This window comes from Drosophila bipectinata, chromosome 3L (assembly GCF_030179905.1).
Source record: "Drosophila bipectinata strain 14024-0381.07 chromosome 3L, DbipHiC1v2, whole genome shotgun sequence".
Lineage (NCBI taxonomy): Eukaryota > Metazoa > Arthropoda > Insecta > Diptera > Drosophilidae > Drosophila > Drosophila bipectinata.
This window is the reverse complement of record NC_091738.1, coordinates 27,464,026-27,484,714: the sequence shown is the minus strand read 5'-3', so window position 1 is coordinate 27,484,714 and position 20,689 is coordinate 27,464,026. Positions and strand designations below refer to the sequence as shown.

General features: G+C 35.3%; 1 protein-coding gene across 3 annotated transcripts in view; it reads right to left on the bottom strand.

Annotated features, from left to right (window-relative positions):
- The window catches only part of eIF4B (eukaryotic translation initiation factor 4B), a 184,144-nt gene that overhangs the window by 134,330 nt on the left and 29,125 nt on the right, over positions 1-20,689 (bottom strand). The window contains exon 5 of one of the 3 annotated variants that reach the window (XM_017253211.3): positions 13,663-13,784. The exons of the other annotated variants lie outside the window; for them this stretch is intronic. Within the exon in view, the coding sequence (XP_017108700.2) occupies positions 13,728-13,784 (57 nt within the window). The 3' untranslated portion in view covers positions 13,663-13,727. Of the gene's footprint in view, positions 1-13,662; positions 13,785-20,689 lie in introns of those variants that run through there. 3 annotated transcript variants of the gene reach the window in all.

Sequence of the window (20,689 nt, the reverse complement as noted above, 5' to 3'; positions counted from 1 at the left end):
TTGCAAAATGGTCAGCGAATGACCAGAGCAAAAAGGACATGCAAAATTTGTTTTTGGTTGAGCACAGACCGTTCGTTCAGGAGTCACAGGTGAGCGGTTCTAGTGTGACATTTTGCGCACCTGGTGTGTAAAAAACAGTTTTTTGGTGACTACAAGAAACTGTCAACTGTTATTTGCGAGCTCTGAACATAACTAAAAGTCTAACTAAACATAAAATATACTTTAAAAAAATACACAAAAAAGGGTTATTCGATGAAATTAGTTTTACGAAAAAACTTTTTCAGGAAAGTTAATTATTAATATCTCAATTTAAAGTAAATACCTTCAATTTCATAATTCATGTTAAATTATTCAAATCGGAGCACTGCAGCGTACGTCTGATCACTTTAAAGGGCGAGTTGAAAGAGAGAAATAACTTCCAAAGCGCAGCTGCGTTGCCAAAATGAACACGTGTTCACGATTGCAAATCTATTTTTAGAAAGTACCGTTAGATTTCTAGTAAAATCCGGTATGCCAATGAGAAGTTTGGACTTTTAAGAGACAATTTTGATACATTTTGCTTAAGGGGTTACGCCACCCTGAAATTTTCAAAAAATTTCAATTTTTTTTTACTTAATTTAAAAGACTATATTCTTACGCGTATTTTAAGACGTCCCCGAAGACAATATCTTGATAATTATGGGAGTTATGTTTATTTGAAGTCGGCACGGCAGGAGGGCACCTAAGACACTTCTTTTTCTTCTTTTGCGTTTTTCTCGAAACCACTTTTTTCAAGACGGTGGGCATGATAACTCAAAAACTGTTCAACCGATTGACTTGAAATTTGAAACACATCTTCTTACATAGATTTTTCACAGAGTGACGTAGGATTTTTTCGATCCAATGGATAGAAATTTTTTTATGGAATTTTTAGTACAAAATTTTTTGCCCAAAAAATTGAGTCAATTTTTGAAGTGCTCTCATTTGCGTAATTTTTTTTTTTTTCTTAAACGGCTACGTCACTCTGTTCCAAATGTATCACTTTTTAAAAAAAAATTTTGTTTACTTGATTGAGATGAAAATTGACACGTGAATCATGCCCACCATCAAGGAGCACTCCGGAAAAACCGATGGTCGCCGATGTTCATATCTCCGCCATTTTGCATAGAAAACAAGTTTTTTTTTAGAATTTATAAAGCTCATTAAATGTATTGAATAGAACAAAAAGTGGAAAAATCCTATCTCAACTAGTTTAGTCACAAGAAATTCCTGAAAAACCGTCCCGTTTCCACGCGGTCAGGGTGGCGTAACCCCTTAAAAAATATGTCATCAAATTTTTTGATTTTTGGCCTCTGACGGAACCACTGTGCACAGGTGCCGAACCAATACGTTTCATCAGGAAACATAATTACATTTTCAAATTAAGAAAAATATAAAAAATGTAACTGAATGAAAATTTAAAATGATTAAAATGAATGAATACAAAAAAATTTTTGAATAATTTTTTACCTTAACGTTACAATTAACCTTTCTGCAGGTATAATTGGGGTTTTATTAAAATTTGTCCAATTTTTAATAATTAGCGGTTCAATTTTTAGCAGAATGTAATCAAATGTGCTGATTTTCATTCTGATATACTTCACAAATTTATTTTCATCTTGTCGCAGCTCATTAAATAAATGATGAAATTCGCCGAATACTTTTCTTCCCAAATTAATTGGGTGAATTCCTCCATTCAATGTTTTCTTTCGTTTTAATTTAAAAAAAAAACTTTCCTCTAACAGTAGCCCATCATCTGAAGAGAAATCCATTGCGACTAACATCACAAAATTGCAACAAATTCGTCTTGCACTATGTAACCTATTAGCAAAGATTATACAGTACATAGATGGGACATCTCATACAAAGAAAAATTTTCTATGGCGGGTTCCAGCAGTGGAACCCGCTGGAACGAGCGGGTTCCATTGCGCGACAAGTTAAGTTTGAGAAATTTTTCGCACGACAACGAATGAGGAATAGCTGAGTGGTAGAGTGCTTGGCTGGTGTGCAAAGTAAAACGAGTTCAAACCTGGCTCGGGAATTCCATTTTTTTTTAATTTTAAATCTATTTATATTATTGTTTTATTATTTTAATGTGTTTTCCTAAATTTATAATCCAATAAAAAAAAAAAACAAAATTGTAAAATAACCTTAACATCGTCTCAGTTCGTAGTGGAACCCGCTGTAAAAATGTCTATAAGTGCGGGTTCTACGGCATTTTGGCAGGCCGCGTCGTGGAACCCGCTCTCAAATGTTTTCATTTTTTCCGTCGTGGAACCCGCTGTAAATGAAAACATTTGAGAGCGGGTTCCATGACAAACGGCTGGCAGATGAGAGAGGGAAAGAGAGAATTCTATTTTTAGATCGTAACATCTTTGGAACGATGAAAGTTTGAAACGTTGTAACCGAACCACTGTGAGAGTAAAGAGATCAGAAATATCTTATACTATCCTTACTCGTCAGCTCTGTTTTTGGTATGGATTCTAGCGCCTCCTTTAACACCAATTTTATGTATCATAAAATCAAATTCGAGGGTAGCCTAGATGGATAGTCCTTAGCGGTCCTTATTCAAGGGGTCCTGGGTTCGATTTCATTAGCAGGCGGTTTTTTCAATTTTGATAAAGTTTTAGTTTTATGATTATTTTTATACATATTTACTTTTATTTTTTTATTATTATTTTTTTTTACTTTTAATTTTTACGTTATTATTATTATTTTTAATTTCATTCTATAACAATTAAAGTAAAAATAAGAGACGGACGGGTCGGATGACAAAATGCCGGAAGGACTCCCTTGAAATTTTATTAGCCGGACATAATGAAGAATTAAACAATTTTACAATTTTAAAATTAAAGAAAAATATTACAATTAAAGAAAAAAAATTATAATATTTATAAAAGAAAGAAAAAGTTCAAAGTCCTTACGAGGATTTGAACACAGAAAAATTACACATAGAGTAACTACTCTATGCATTACGCTACCATCCTGTCTCGATTTACGGCGGTCAAAAAATACTATTTGTTCTACCAACTACCACATCGGCGCATCGAAAACAGTAACGAGAAATTGAAATTGAAATTTGGAAGCCAAAACATTTTTACTCCGTCGTGCGAGCAGTCACACATACACACATAGGTTCACATTTTGTTGACGGGTACATGTAAAGAGTTCTAAAAATAGAATCGTATGCATGTGCGTTCCCCCCTCACCAACAAGCTCGACGCAAAAAGTTGACCGTTTTGGGCCCTGATGTCCCATCTATGTACTTTATAATCTTTGCTATTAGCTTACTCGCATCGCAAGGAATTTATCTTCAGCTTCGTCTTCATCTTCGTCTTCGTCTCAGCGCGCACTATGTTTGCAGCCTTAAAGTCTATATTGTCTATATTTTTGATCAGGAGCACCTCCTGAGTTGATATGAGCATGTCCGTCTGTTTTCTGAATGCTATTTTTGGCAAAATAATACAACATGCCAAATTTCATAAAGATCGGCCGACTATATCCCATAGCTGTCCCAACTTTCCCAACTTTCGTGATTTTGAAGATGGAAAGTTGTAACTTAGTACAGATTCTATCTTTGGTCAGTTGATCCGACCTACCAAATTTCATAACGATCGGCCGACTATATCTTAAAGCTGCCATAAAACTGATCGATCGGAAATGGTATTTAGTAAATATACCAACTTTGGTTTTTTTGAAGATAGAAGTATGGACTTTTTTAATTTTTCTGTTGTAATAAATTGGTAATTTTATGATATTCTCATAATGGTCGGCCAATTATATCCGATTTGCGGGGCTGGGCTTAGTTCAGCATTGTAGAGCCACTGCTCCATTGCCTCAATCGCCTTGTTTGCCGATCTCTCCGCTTTCTCCCTATGCTATCTCTATCTCTTTCTCCGCTATCTCTCCGCCTACAATCACCAACGCTACATCGTCTGCGAAACCGACGACGTCGCATCACGCTGGGAGCTGCAATTTCAGGATCCTCAGGATCGTACATGACGTTCCACAGCAGCGGGCCTAGGACCGATCCTTGGGGCACACACACCATACTTCGCGCCCGTGTCCGTGTCGACAAGTAGCACTCTGCAGCTGAAGTAAATACTGACAACTTTTATTATGGCACTGGGAACGTAGAAACGCCTTGGGGCTGCCAGTGTTTTGCCCCAGTCCGCCGTGTTGAAGGCGTTCCTGATGTCCAGGGTGACTATTAGCACTAACCATACAGCGTATAGACAACCCATTTCATAAAACGAAAATGAACGCACAATTTTCTTGCGACGGGCCCCAGAGCGGGTTCTTACTCTCTTTCTTACGCTCATCGTTCTTTCATCTTACGCTCATATTCTCATTGAATGCTTTCTGTTTCTCAGTCTCTGACAGGAGCGCGATGAAGAAGGTTGGTCTGCGCTTGGATTGATCTTTGAATGTATGCGTGTCACACATTCACATACACGGGAGCATGGGTGCGTGCGATTTCGTTTCGAAGCCAGAGCACAAAATTTTTAATTTTTTTAACTTTTCAGGATATCTACCCTAACAAAATTCGGGTATTCAAAATTGGGTGAAATGACGAAAGAAATTATATTAAATTTTTAATATTTTAGTATAAATTTTAAATTTATTTAGGAATAAGATTAGGTGTAGCAGTAAAATGTATTGTATATATGTATATATTTTTACTAATCATTAAAATCAATATACTGAGAAACGAACGGGGAATATTTCAGTTCACGTCACTTAAAACGCCGGTTGCTTTTAAGTTTTTGTTGTTCTGCATGAGAATCAGGAAGTACTGGTTTCCCTGGTTTGAGGAGCAGCAGGCGCTTCTACACTGCTGCTTGTGTAGAAACACGGGTGCATGTGTGCGTGCGATTTCTTTTCGAAGCCAGCGCAAAACTTTTTTTTTTTTAACTTTTCAGGCTTGCTACCCTCAGAAAATTTTTGTTTTCATTATTGGGTTAATGATTAAAAAAATTATATTATTTGTTATATTAAATTTTTTAATATTTTGGCATATATTTTATATATGTAGAAGAATACGATCAAATGTTAGCAGTACAGTTTTTTATACTTATGTATATAAATTAGTAAGATTCTTAATTGTAGAATTATAATAATTACGTAGCCGGATGGACCGGCCTCGTGTCGCAAGCCTTGAGCTCAGTCGAGTGCGTTTAGCCTTGTTAATATGATAGCATGTAAAGCTAATATTAATATTAATATTAATATTAATATTTAAAATTATATATAAGTGAAGTTTATGTGATAACATTTAATGGTTGTCCCTAAACGACAGTTTTAAATAAAAGTTACCCTGCTATTACAAAAAAAAAAAAAAATGTAAAGCTAATAAAAGTTATGCGAACCAATAAGTTATTGGTGGATGAACCTTAGATTCTGTTCGCCGAGGCGGTGAAGGTACGGAAGGCTCAGGACCTAACGGCTGATCGTTATGTTCAGTGTGGGTAGGGTGACCAGATAGCTGAACTGGAAAATACGGACACTTTTTACCAAAACAAAATCGATTCTCAGTGCATCTATTATTTTCGATGTTTAAAAACAAAACATCGATTAAATCGAAAAAAAAAACCAAAAAAAATTGTTTTTTTTCCATATATATTGAGACTAATCAATCTTATTTATTTAGAAAAAAAAACTAAAAATATTTTAGTTCAACAAAATATACAACAAAAAATATACAACATAACATAAAAAAAATTAAATTTCTGTAACCCATAGGTTCTTACTGCCAAAAAAAGGCTTGTTTACCGTTTTAGGTTTGAGAGCGGCTTGTCTATCAGAAACTATGGATTCGGCCATACTAAAAAATGAAAATCGATTATTTAAAGCTGTTTTGAAATAAAAATTGTAATCTATTTTTTTAAAATACTCTTATTTGCATTAGATTTTGGGGCTTCGCCGCCAAGAATGTTATTACAATTCTAAATAAAGATAAAAAGCCACAACCCCTCTTCAAGATCGAGCCAGAAAGCAGGTCGCTGAAGAAGAACGAAGAGGATGTATGGTGTATAAGGAGTTAAGGAGTCGCATGCGTCAAGCGACCGAAAAATAAACTGGACTACGTTTCCCCTGGTATCACCGTATCACGAAAGCTCCCAGACCTTATTGATCTTGCGGTGACAAAAAACATACCTCGCAATCTAATAAGTGCCAAAGCAGTCTCAGACTTATCATCAGACCACTCGCCTGTACTTCTAACGCTTATTCAAAGTCCAGAAATAACCGAACACCCCTTCAGTCTGACGACGCCAAAAACGAACTAGCTAAAATACAAAAAGTACGTGAGTGCCCACATAGAACTCGCCCAGGAATTTAACATGGAATCGGACATCGACTACACTACGAGCGCCCTGGAGGAAGTACTCGTTGCGGCAGCTAAAATCTCTACTCCTCATGGGAAAGAAGAAGACCGAAACAATTACTTCAAATCTAATCACCAAATCGAACAGCTCGTGCGAGAAAAGAGTCGCACGCGTCGTGATTGGCAAAACAGCAGATCACCCGTTTCAAAACAACGCTTTAAGGAAGCATCCCAATCACTCGACCAGGCTCTTCACCAACAGGAAGAAAATGCACAGCTGAGGTACATTCAAAATCTCTCCCCAATAAGCACAAAGTACCCCCTGTGGAGTGCCCACCCAAATCTTAGCGCCCCAATTGAAACAACCACCCTGATAAGAAACTCTTCGGGATGCTGGGCTCGCAGCGACGAAGACCGTGCTGAAACATTCGCCACACATCTCCAAAGTGTCTTCCAGCCAAACCCAGCCTCAAATTCATTCCTCCTGCCAGAAATTCAGCCAGAGTCCTCCCCTCAGCCAGCCGCACCTTCATTCCGGCCGAAAGAAATCGAAAAAGTCATAAGAGGGCTAAAACCAAAAAAGGCTCCCGGCGGTGACCTATTGACCCCAAAGATGCTGATCGAACTTCCAAAATGCGCTATAGAGGTCGTCTGCAAACTATTTAATGGAATCATTAATCTTGGCTATTTCCCAAAAAAGTGGAAGAAATCCATCATTATAATGATACCGAAGCCTGGAAAGCCTTGTTTGTCTAAATTGTTTCAAAAATGCTTGTTAATAATAATAATACATAATACCACATCTGGAAGCTTGCAATATTATCCCGGCACACCAATTTGGCTTTCGAAGAAAACATGGAACCATCGAACAAGTGAACAGATTAACATCCGAAATACGCTCAGCCTTCGAACAGCGAGAATACTGCAGCGCTATTTTCCTCGACGTATCTCAAGCTTTCGACCGAGTTTGGCTCATCGGACTCATGCACAAAATTAAAACGTATTTGCCAACATACACCCACAAGCTACAGGAATCATACCTCTACAATAGGATATTCTCAGTGAGATGCAACGCAGCTACTTCGGGCGACTACACCATCGAAGCTGGAGTTCCACAAGGAAGCCCACTCGGCCCGTGTCTATATGTTTTGTATACTGCGGTTATTCCTACGAGCGCACAACCAACAACGTCAACGTTCGCCGATGATACCGCTATCCTTAGTCGCTTCAGATGACCAACGCAGGCAACAACACAACCTAATCATCTCACAATAGTGGAAAGGTGGCTGTCCGACTGGCGCATCAAAATAAACGAACAAAAGTGTAAACATATAACGTTTACTCCTAATAGACAAAAATGATCTCCGCTTTTACTAAACGGTATGCAGATCCCTCAAGCTAACGACGTAACGTACCTTGGTGTTCACCTTGATAGACGACTTACCTGGCGTAAGCACATCGAATGCAAAAAGATGCACCTAAAACTGAAAGCCAGCAGCCTCCACTGGATCATAAACTCACGATCGCCACTGTGCCTCGACTACAAGTTACTACTGTACAATTCAGTCCTAAAGCCAATCTGGACGTATGGCTCCCAGCTGTGGGGGAACGCGAACCTGGGAACGGCGACTATGTGTTAAAATAAAAATGGCAAACATGTGTTGACAGCCAAAACATTAAAGATAAGTGCTTTCATTGAGAACAATTTTCTCCGAAATTTGGTTAAACAACTACAACGTTTTTTATTTTAAGAACTGTTGCGAGATAAGATTTCTTTAATAAAAAAAATGTACTTGTTAAGTGCCCATTCAAACTTTCGAATTAAACAAAAACGAAAAAAAGTTTTTTTGCTCAGTATTTATTATTAATTTTTATTAATAATTAGGTTATAATTAAAATTATAAGCTCGTGTAAGGTAGAATATGTTTCTTATTAATGTACAGATTAAACTAAAAATTATATTAGGTTATACTTTCTTGTTTGCTTGAGATATTGGAGGATTTTATCAAAGGATTCTATAGTGGGGAAGGATATTGATAATATAGGATCGGCGTTTTGGAAAATATTTTTTCTAATGGATGTAAACTTGGGGCAGTCGGATAGAACGTGTTATATTGTGTTTTTTTTTTTGAAGAGTTTTTGTGTAGGGTTATGGCTTGGAAAATTGCTGGTTGAAGCTGGTTGTGTTCTCTATTTTAGAAGCGTCTGAATAAATAAATTCGAAGTCCTTTAGAGTATTTTTAATTTCAGAGAATAGCTTTTGATATATTATATTACCGTTATATTTCCTACATATGTGTATGTGCTTGCATTTCTCTACTGAGAGGCTAGCACCTGAGTAGTTACACCAGTTTAGAATGTCAGTAAGTATGTTGCTAAAGTTAATATCGAGGTTTATAGGTTTACCAAGAGGGCGAATGATGTTGAAATCGTCAGCGTAGGAGCAGAACGACATTTTTTTTGTGACTTTGGATTATTTCGCATAGTTTATTGTAAGCGATTGTAAAAATAACGACGGATAGTGGTGATCCCTGAGGGATTCCATTATGGAGGTCTAACGTTCTGGAGAAAGCATTCCCTATTTTCACTTTTATTTTCCGCTTTGTCATGAAGTCTTTGATGTATCCTATAATTTTGGGGCCGACGTGCCACGAAATGAGTTAATTTAAAATTGTATGAGTTCCAATTTTGTCAAAAGCTTTGAGGAAGTCGAGAGATAGTATTGAGATATGGTTTTTTCTCTGTAAAGATTTAGTAATCAGATGATCTTCTAAGAGTAGAGCTTCAGATACCGATTTACCTTTAATGAACCCAAACTGATTTTTATTCAATAGTTTGTTGCTAGTTAAAAGCCACCAAAGCCTATTGGCTATCATTTTATCGAGAACTTTAGCAAAGCAAGAGTTTAGTGAAATGGGACGGTACGAATTAGGAGATGTTTTGTCAGAGTTTGGTTTAGCAATTGGGATAACAATACTCAGTTTATAGTTTTGCGGTATGCAACTCTGAAAGATATTATTATACAGTTGTAGTAGTCTATGTTTTATAATACTGGAGGAATTTTTAATCATGTCGTATGTAATCCTGTCACTCCCTGGAGTTTTGCCTTTTAGTTTGTTAAGAGCCGCGTGGAGTTATAAAATTGAGAATTCTTCTTCAATAAGTGTTGCATTTTTGTCTATTGGATAAGTTAAGGGATTAATATATTTTAGTGTGGAGTTTTTATTTGCAAGAAAGCTACTATCGAAGTTAGAGTCATTAGAGTTTTTAGACCAGAGGGAGCAAAATTCTTTTGCTATATCTCTTTTCTCTATAATGGGCTGATCGGTAATTTTAATTGGTAAAATGCAGTGAATGGGTATAGAGGTTTTTAGGCCACAAAATCTTCTGATGGTTTCCCAAATAATCTTGGGGTTGGAAGTTGGTTGTATATCTGATGTAAAGTCGTGCATAGCTGCATTTTTGGCTAATTTTTATTATATTTTGAAGAGTGCATTGGCTTTTTTGTAGATAATTAAGTTTTCACTTATAATAGTGTTTTTTAATTTGTGCCATAGTTTTTGTTTTGATTTACGAAAAAGAGTTAGCTTAGGGTTCCACCAGGGGACATCGACCGAGTTTGGAATAGATTCAATGGCGCTTTGTGAAATAATTTTTGTTAAGTTTGGTGCTTCTTGGTTTATATTTGAACTGGATTGAAGCTTTGGATTTCATGTTGCTGTTAATTTCTCGAACTTGTTCCAGTTGGCAAATTGTTGTAGGAATTTTCGTTTTGGGTGCGACTCCGTGTTTTGGTGGGTAGTTGTTTGAAACAGAGAAGTGATAATGGGAAAGTGATCACTGTCATGGAGGTCTTGGTCAATTTTCCAGTTTGCATATTTTCGCTCAGTTAATGCCATGCTATTATTGTTTTTGCTGCTTACACACTAGAGGTCTGCATGAAGAGTCAAATGTTAAACATGTGTGAGTTTCAGTGGAGCTTGGTCAGAAAAACTTTCTTTGCTCTTGGAATAAGGTCCTGGCCCTGCCAACGACTCTTGAAGACTACATGAAAAGTATCGACTCAATAATACCACGAAGAACTCCAATTGGACTAGAGTTCTCCATTTCTTTTTATAAAGGTTTTATTTACATGAAATGGCTATCTATACCCGGTATATAACAATGTCCTGTGTAATATAATATATTATAATAATTATGCTGGCAAGCATCCGCTCAGCCTACTATCTAAGGTTGGCGCACTTTCGTTCGTTATCTCTTTGCGCTCGCATCCTAAATTGGCGTTCTTTTGTATATTCCCAATTTTATATGGGGCCAAAAAAAAATTTTTATAATGTCAAAAACCCAAATACATTTTGACATTTTATTTACAGTCATTAAACAACTTCAATGAACAAACAGTAATCTTTAATCTTTCTAATCTTTTAAAGCGTTCTATCTTCAAAAACACGAATGTTGGGTCATATCCGATCTTTGAGTTATATGGCAGCTGTAGTTATAACGCTTTTCCCAAAACAAGTCAGTGCAATTTTACTAGCGCTCCGGAGTAAAAGTGTGTAAAAGAAAGGAATAAGCGAAATGGAAGGGCACACTATTACTCCGGAACGCTAGCAAGATTGGACCGGCATGTTTTGAGAAAATCGTTATAACTTCAACAATTTTCATAATTTCTTAATGAAATTGGTCTCGTTTTGTTTAGAATTAACGAGACAATAATGATATGTATGAAAAATGATATCATTTCTTAGAAATGGTACCGAAAAAATGGCGTCAAAGTCTAAAAAACACGACAAAAATTCAAAAATATCAGTTTCTTGCGTAAAAGTGTTATCCTTTTTGTTGAAATAAATTAAAGATTTATTTTTTTTCAAAAGCTACAATATTTAACTATTAAAAAACATCTAAAATTTTAAAATCGGAATTTTTTAGGAGCAAAAAAGTCCCGAAAACCCGTTTTTTCTAAATAAATCAAGATTTTGAGGGTGTTAAAAAAATTTCAAACACGGTTTTTTACTATACTCAACCTAATGAACGATTCCTACTAGGTCTTTTCAAAAGTTCCAAATCACTGTCGCACTGTGTTATTATCTGTGATGCAGTACATTTCAAATGATGTATCAAATGTCCTTAAAGAACATAATCCGGGATTCCTCAATACTTCAATTTATTTATGGTTTTCTGCTACATATATTTTGTTGCGGTATTATTGGCAAAAAAAACATGCAGCAGCAGAAGGTACCGTGCCAGACCTCATAAAGTATACCTATTGTGTATCTCTCCTACTACATTGATCTCTCAAACATGACAAATTGATAAATCTTTAAAAAGCAATTAAAAGATCTGTTAAATTTTTTGAAAATTATTTTTAGGACCTGTTTACTCTTTATTGTCATTGCAGATGGCATTGTTTAAAAATGTTCCTTCACATGATTCGCATAATCAAGAATTCCTTTTGTAATGAACACTGTTATTTTGAAGAATCCAGGATTATGTCCTTTAAGGTCATTCGATTCATCATTTAAAAGGTACTGCATCACAGATCACAAATAAGTAAATATGTTGAGTTTTTTAATAGTCCACTCGGTTTAAAAGTTATTCGCATTCAATTTTTAATAATAAAAATTGAAATAGTTTTTATTTTCAATTTTTATAGTTCTTATAGTTCTTATTTTCAACTTTAATAAAAATTGAATCATATTTTTTATTCTTAAAAAAAAATCTCAATAAAAAAATAAAATGTTGATTTTTAATTAATTAATAAAAATTGAAATAAAATTATAATTCTTTATTATAAAAATATTGAAAATAAGAGTTATATTTCAATTTTAACAATAGAAATCGGAAATAAAAGTTTATTGTTTCCATATTCACCGTTAAAAATGGTATGTCCTTTTCCCACTCCCCGCAAACGCTTTTTTGTGGTTCAATTTTTTTGGACTCATAAGTCTTATTTGCGGTCCCCGGTAAAAACCAGAGCTCGCAAATAACAGTTGACCGTTTTTCGTGTTTCGGTTTGCTCACTAACACAACCGAAAAAGACGATACTCGTGTGCTCTCGCTCTGAACAGAACTTTTTGTTGCTCCTTGTTTTTGTTTTCGGTTACCTGTTGTCCGTTTAGGGGTTGTTTTTATGCTCACTCAACAACAACCTAGAGCAGTGGTGGGCAAACTCTCATTTTACATAGCACGCGAGTATAGGGTAGGAAATTCTGCCGCAGCGCTGCCGGCACACTGACAGTGTGAGCATTCTCAATTTTTTTTAGAAGCTCTCTCATTTGCTCTCATTTTGACTCATTTGACAGCCCAAACATAAAAATCAAAATGTTTCCACTGAGAAAAATTGGGTTGAAAAAAGAAAAATCCTTCAGAAATTGGGTTGGAAGAAGTTTTCTTCATGGAGAATATAGATAAGGAAGCGTGGTTTTTCATTTGTTTAAGAAATGTTTGCTAGAAAAGATGTCTATGAAATAAAATACACTATTTTAGTTCCCATTGAAAAACGAAAAATGAAATAAAAAAATACGTTTTTTTCGCTCAGTGAATTCTCTGCTCTCATTGTTTTTCTCTGCTACGCACACACTCAAATTTTAAACATGTGTTAGTTTTGCCCACCACTGACCTAGAGTGAGCGATTCAACTGAACGCTCACTCATTGAGTGTCAGCAGATGAGCGAAAAAACGAAAAACTAATCGTAAATTTTCTTTCGTCTTCAGTAGCGTTTTAATAACGTTTAGTAAGAGCTTTAACATATTTAATAAATCTTAACATTATATTTATTATTTATTCAGTATTTAGCCTTACAACCCATTGATCGCGACCCATCTTGACACAAGAATTAAACACTCCAAACGCACCGAATCCACCAAAGCAAGTGTGGTTTGCAACATGTAAATTACAAGTCATTCGCATATACATACACTCATACAAAGGCAAACGCTTTTATTTTCTTCGCTCGTTGCAAAATGGTGAGGGAATGACCAGAGCAAAAAGGACACGGAAAATTTGTTTTTGGTTGAGCACAGACCGTTCGTTCAGGAGACACAGGTGAACGGTTCTAGTGTGACCTTTTGCGCACCTGGTGTGCAAAAAAACAGTTTTTTTGTGACTACAAGAAACGGTCAACTGTTAGTTGCGAGCTCTGGTAAAAACAGACAGACGGACAAACGGACATGCTTATATCAACTCAGGAGGTGATCCTGATCAAGAATATATATACTTTATAGGGTCGGAGATGTCTCCTTTACTGCGTTGCACACTTTTGGACAAAAAATTTAATACCCTCTGCAGGGGTATACAACAATTTTTTTTTAAACGTAGATATGCGACCTATATTTTTTTATTTATTTGAATTTATTTTTAAAAAACATGTATACATATATATTTTTATTCAGACTCTTCTTCATCGTCAAGTCCAGAATATTTGTTAGATGATTCAAGCACCTAAAAGAGAAACGAAAAATGCGTTCATGTTAATAAGTAAAGAAAGTGAATTTAAATTTGAATACAATATATAAATTTGCAATTTAAATATATATATATAAAAAAAAAAAAGAAATTTGAATACATAATTGCATTTTTAATAATTAAATTTAATAGGAAAGGAAAGTTTCCATTCCGAAGTTTCCAACTTCGGAAATAGCCAAACTTGAAATAACCTTCCAGTTAATTGCGAGTTTATTTATACAGGGTGACAATAAATAACCCGGACAAACATTTTTGATCATAACTTTTTAAGGAACTGCATTTGAGAAAAAATGCAGATACACAACTTTTAAATACATAGGTATTGTGTTAACATATATTCAGCCGGTTTTAAAGTGGCTTCCTTGGGCTGCGATGCAGAGCCCTAAACGTTTCTGAAAATTTAGCGCAATGGGACGCAGGGGTTCTTCCGATAATCGATCCCATTCTCGGAGCAATGATTGCTTCAGCGCCTCCAACTTATGTGGCGTTTAGCACATTCCCTGGACTCCAAAATAGACCACATACTGTAGTGCATCGGAGTAAGATCCGGCGAGTAAGGTGGCCATTCACTGGATGTGATAAAGTCCGGAAAATTGGCTTTCCACCAGTCCTGAGTCAATTTGGCTCTATGGGCTGGCGCTGAATCCTGTTGAAACGTCCACTCCGTATCACTGAAGTGCTGCAGGGCCCAAGGAAGCACAACAGTTTCCAAAATGTCCCGGCGGTACACTTCCTGATTAATTTAGACCCTTGATCGATGAAAACAAGGGATGTTTTACCGGTGGCGCATATTCCTCCCCAAACCATTAAAGACTGCTCACATTGACGGCGCTCGATTATTGCAGAGGTACCTGGAGCTTCAGCCGACCAGCTTCCGTCATTTTGGTGATTGTGCGCCTGTTGGATGGTGAATATCTTCTCGTGAAGAGAATAAGCTCTCGTAAATATCTTCTCGTGAAGACAATAAGCTCCCATTTTTGACCTGCGGCCCGACGCTTTACCTGACGGCATCTTTGGAGTCTCACGCGCTTATTGTCATCCGTAAGAAGACGCCCTTTTTGTAGATTGTAGGGCTTGAGATTAAGTTCATTTTTTGCAATCAACCGAGCCCTTTCTCGATTCACTCCGATTTCACGGGCTATTTTTCTGACCTAGACTCTGCAATTCCGAGTGATCAGCTTTTTCTCGATCTGGCGAATTCTGGCAGTGATGGCGGTGCATGGTCCGTCCCGGACGAGGCAGAAACAAAACAAAGAATGAATTTCTTGCCGTGAAAAGTTTTTATCACTCCAACAACAAAATTCATTTGGATGAGCACAATTGAGGAGAATAGGGAAAACTCGAAAAATTGTTATCGTAATTGTCCTTTGCCTATGCTGGGAGCAACGAACCTTATGTCGTGAGCACTCTCACACAACTTGGGTCTTTTTGCATTTGCAAAAACAAATGAGCAGCGAGAGCCATGGGATGAGCATCACTGCTATATGTCATTGCGTGTATACTTGGGTGCAGGAATAAAAATATAATATATTGACTTGTTAATATTTATTATTAAGGCAGGTTCTGTTTTTCCCATTCATAAGTGAAATATTTTTTCTGACAAAATGTAAGAGTACGGATTGCAATTCAATATATTTTAAGCGAACAAAATTTTAAATTAAAAAGTAAACGGTTTATTCGCCCTGAAATCAAACCTTATTTGAAAAAAAAAATTGTCTTTGGCTATGCGTCGCAGGCCGATGCATTTCGTTGTGAGACAATTTCTTATTTGTCTGATATGAAATACGTGCGACTTCCAACGCTACACTCGAATCCTAGCAACGGCAAAACGACAAATTTTTCTTGTATCCGGTACTCGTACATTACAAGGGTATATTGTATTAGTATGAATATTTGTAACATAGAGGGAATCATCCGATATATATACTCAGAAACTATAGGAGATATACTCAGATACTCAGTGGATCCCAGGGACTATAAATTGAAATAATCCACCAATAAATCGAAATGTTAAGTAGCGCCAGTAAAGGAAGGTTTTTATACCCTTGCAGAGGGTATTATAATTTTGTCCAAAAGTGTGCAACGCAGTGAAGGAGACATCTCCGACCCTATAAAGTATATATATTCTTGATCAGGATCACCTCCTATGTTGATATAAGCATGTCCGTCTGTCCGTCTACAGTTTATACGCAAAACTAGTCTCTCAGTTTTAAAGCTATCGACTTGAATCTTTGCACACACCCTTCTTTCCTTTGCATGCAGTATATAAGTTGGACCGGACGGTATCGGTCAACTATGTTCTATAGCTGCCATAAAATGAATGATCGGAAATGACCCAACTTTCGTGTTATTGAAGATAGAAAGCTGGGACTTAGCAGAGATTAGCAGAGATGGTCAGTTAATCGACCTATCAAATTACATAACGATCGGCTGACTATATCCTATAGCTGCTATACAACTGAAAAATCGGAAAAGACCCAACTTTCGTGTTTTCGAAGATGGAAAGTTGGAACTTTATACAGATTCTATTCTTGGTTAGTTCGACTTAGCAAATTTTATAAAGATCGGTCGACTATATCCTATAGCTAAACGGTCGGAAATGGTAAAATACCAACTTTGGTATTTTTGAAGATAAAAGCTTAGGACTTTGTCTTAGCTTTTTTTTAATAAATTGGTTATATTATGATATTCTCATAAGGATCGACCAACTATATCCAATTTTTCGGTTTTAACTGCAAGGGTATATCAACTTCGGCTCCGCCTGAAGTTAGCTTTCCTTTCTTCTTTAAAAACTTTTGATGCCCAAATATGTCTACAGTTAATTTATAATTATGTATGTATGTATATATATATACAGATAATGCACAGATAATGTTTTTGCCAAAATTTTGCGACGTCCACTCCACTCCACTTTCAAACTACGAACTTGATATTTATTATTATTATTATTATATTGTTCCTTTCTTCCTGAAATATTTTAATTTTTCCACGATAAATGGCAGATTATATACTTTTGTCAGACAACTTGAAAGTTTTTTTTTATTTTAAAACGTTTTTTAACGCCTGAATAATTATACTGAGGGTTGCACATAATTCATTTCTTTTTCTTTCTGTAAGCAGTATAAACAATTGATTTTTTAATTGGATCTTGTGCGACCTGACACGATTCACCCGAAAATATTTTTTTTCCGATTGAACCTCTTTTTAATATTTTCAGATTAATATTTCTTTTATTTATTGATTGTTCCAGCTATGCCTAATTCTTTTGAGTTTATATTATTTCTTTTTAGTGGTAAACTTAGCTTGTGTTTTGAAACACATGCTTCTGTTGAAGATACTCCACTAATTAGAGTGAAAAAATTTTATTTTAAAGGTTGCACATAATGTTTTTTTTTTTTGCCTGTTTATGTGGATCATGATATGGTATTATTTTTATGGCAATACGAGCATTCAAACTATATATTGCACTTAGTATTTGAACTGTGTTTTATTCAGAGCTCGCAAATAACAGTTGACCGTTTTTCGTGTTTCGATCTGCTCACTAACACAACAAAAAAAGACAATACTCGTGTGCTCTCGCTCTGAACTGAACTTTTTGTTGCTCCATGTTTTTGTTTTTGGTTAACTGTTCTCCGTTTAGGGGTTGTTTTTATGCTCACTCAACAACAACCTAGAGTGAGCGATTCAACTAAACGCTCACTCATTGAGTGTCAGCTGATGAGCGAAAAAACGAAAAACTCATCGTAAATGGTCTTTTGTTTTTAGTAGAGTTTAAATAACGTTTAGTAACAGCTTTAACATATGGGCAATATGGATAATAAATCCATATTGTATAAACTTTTTTAAACTAAGAAATAGTTAAATTTTTATATATTATTTTATATTTTTATTATACAACCCTCTTAAATAAAAAATGGAGGAAAGTCCTGTGTATTTCTGGACTTCATAAATTGCATCACTTATCATGTGATCGAAAAATATTAACAAAAGCACCACAGACTGCATTTTTTTCTAAAAAGCGTGCTTTTTAAAGTCGCCTTATATTAACTTTTTTGTGAGATATAATCAGAAACTATTGAAAATACTTAATTCTTTTTTTTTTACTTTTAATAAAACTGATTTCTTTTCATAGGACTTGTTTTTAATGTGATATGGTACTAGGGAAATTGTTGTCGCGTGCGTGTCTATGGAATTGCCCATATGTATTAAATCTTTACATTATATTTATTATTTATTCAGTATTTAGCTTAACAACAAGTAGAGAATTTAAAGTGTGGTTTGCAACATGAAAATTACAAGTCATTCGCATATACATACACTCATACAAAGGCAAAAGACTTTTATTTTCTTCGCTCGTTGCAAAATGGTCAGCGAATGACCCGAGCAAAAAGGACACGAAAAATTTGTTTTTGGTTGAGCACAGACCGTTCGTTCAAAAGACACAGGTGAACGGTTCTAGTGTGACCTTTTGCGCACCTGATATGCAAAAAACAGTTTTTTGGTGACTACAAGAAACTGTCAACTGTTATTTGCGAGCTCTGGTTTTATTTAAATATAAGGTGCACCAGTTCCATTTTTTGTGCACTTAATTCTTTAAATTTGTAGCAATAAACCAATTGATACCCGTGCATTTTGAACATCGGGCAGTATCTTTTTAACTAGTATTTCATCTTCTACTGATGTCAAATTGATGAAAAAATTCCATGACATCTTTTAAAATTTTAATTCTGGATTTCATTTTACTTTTTTTTTGTCCTACTTTTTTCTAAAGTAGGGCCTACTTTTTTTTTTAGGCTTTCTTTTTTTTTAGAGCCTCTATATTTCATTTCATTCTTCAATTCTATATTCTATTATATGCGGATAAAATCGGAGTCTTCAGTCAGATTTGCTTTAAGACGCTTTAAGACGCTAGTTATACAGCAGGACTTTATATGCAAGACTAAGGGGCGACTAAGCGTTTATAAGGCAATGAAGGCTGCTAGCTCTTACTCCTTTCTTTAGGACATATAAACTAAGTTAAAATATTTAATTTTTATTTAGAAAAAAAAAATAATAGGAAATAATAAGACGTTCCAAAAAAATTTAATCCAAATAAAAAGACGTTCCAAATAAAAATTTCCAAAGAAAGCTAGTGAATCGAGAGGACGAGAGAGAGTCGGCTTGCGATCAACTAAGCTATTTGTACATACTTAAGCCTGAAATGAACATTTTACTAAGCATTACATTAACATTATTTAAAAATCAACATTAAACGCCGTGCTGCTGCCTGACCCAAAAAACACTAACCATAAAAATGACTACTCATTTCTTACAACGAAAATGGACGCAAAAATTTCTTTCAACAGGCCCCAGCAAGCCCAAGAGAAATTCTTACTCTCTTTCTTACGCTCATTTTCTTATTGAATGTTTTCTGTTTGAAGAATGAAAAATGTTCAAGCAGCATGAAAATTGTTGGACTGCGCTTCGATTGAAATTGTGCATGTGTGATGTTCGTTTTGAGGTCAGCACAAAATTTTTGTTTTTTGTAACTTTTCAGTCTTGCTACCCTCAGAAAATTGGGGTATTCATTGTTGGGTTAATAAAAGAAATTATATTATTTTTAAGATTACATTTTTAAATATTTTATCATGTATATTATATATGTTTAAGAATACGATCAAGTGGTAGCAGTAAAATTTTGTTTATTTATACAGTAACGGACAATGAAATCCAGACATCTAAGTAGTTGCACTAAATGTGAACTTTGCATTAATGTGGTAAAAGCGCGTGTTATAACATCGAGTTGAAATTTTTTCGTTATATCCGGAAGGTATTTAGCTTTCATGATCTGAAAACATTTTTTAAATTATTAAATTTCTTATGTTAAAAAAAAAAAAAATTTTTAATTATTAAATTTCTTATGTTAAAAAAAAATTTTTTTTAAATATGTCGAAAATGACTGAAACTTTTGAAATATTGGCCTTATAATCGAAAATCTTAAGCTTCCGAGGAATAAGCGTTAACGTTTAATTTATTAAGTCTTCTTTCGAGGATTTCCTGCAAAATTTGGATAAAAGAAGAACTCTAAAGCATTTGCCAGGATCAGGAAGGAAAAAGAAGACCACTTACCACGAGGATCGAATCCTTTCACGATTAAGCATGACTGATCGTTTCAAACCTGCACAACAACATGTTTACATCTGTAAACATGGCCGGCGGACAGCGAAAAACCCAGTCTTGACCGCAAAAATGCTCCAGAAAAGGCTACAGTGGGTCAAAATGCACGAATCTTGGACTGTACATGATGGGCGAAACGTCATTTTTTCTAACGACACCAAAATAATCCATTTGGCTTACAATAGTAGTATGACCTACGTGCGCACCAAATGCGCTGTAAATATAATTGCTTACGGCGAACTGTCAGGCAATCAGATTGCGTTGGCAATCTGGCATTAATTGATGGAACTGTGAGTGCCAAAAAGTTTCAAGGTTTTCTGAATCGTCACCTTCTACCCTCAATGGAGGAGCATCTTTCTCGTGCCCCAAACATAATCTTTTAGAACGACTCAGATCCTTGCTAATAATAAATATAAAAAAAAAAAAATTTTTTTTTTTTTAATTTTTTACATAGAATGTCGCACGCGACAAACTTTAAAAGAGTTCCAAACTCGAATTGCTGCTTATATTGAACCAAAATTTTGTTTAATTTGTTTAGCCCAAAAATCTACGTTTGGGCACGATATTTGGTGCTCCTGGGACAAAAACCTTGAATGCACTGATAACAAATATTCTTTTTCACTGTCGAACGCGACATTGGTAAAGACAAATAAGATCATAAGAAATTCGCCCTTATTAGTAATCACATCGTTTTTTTTACATATTTTTCATATTATTTGAATATA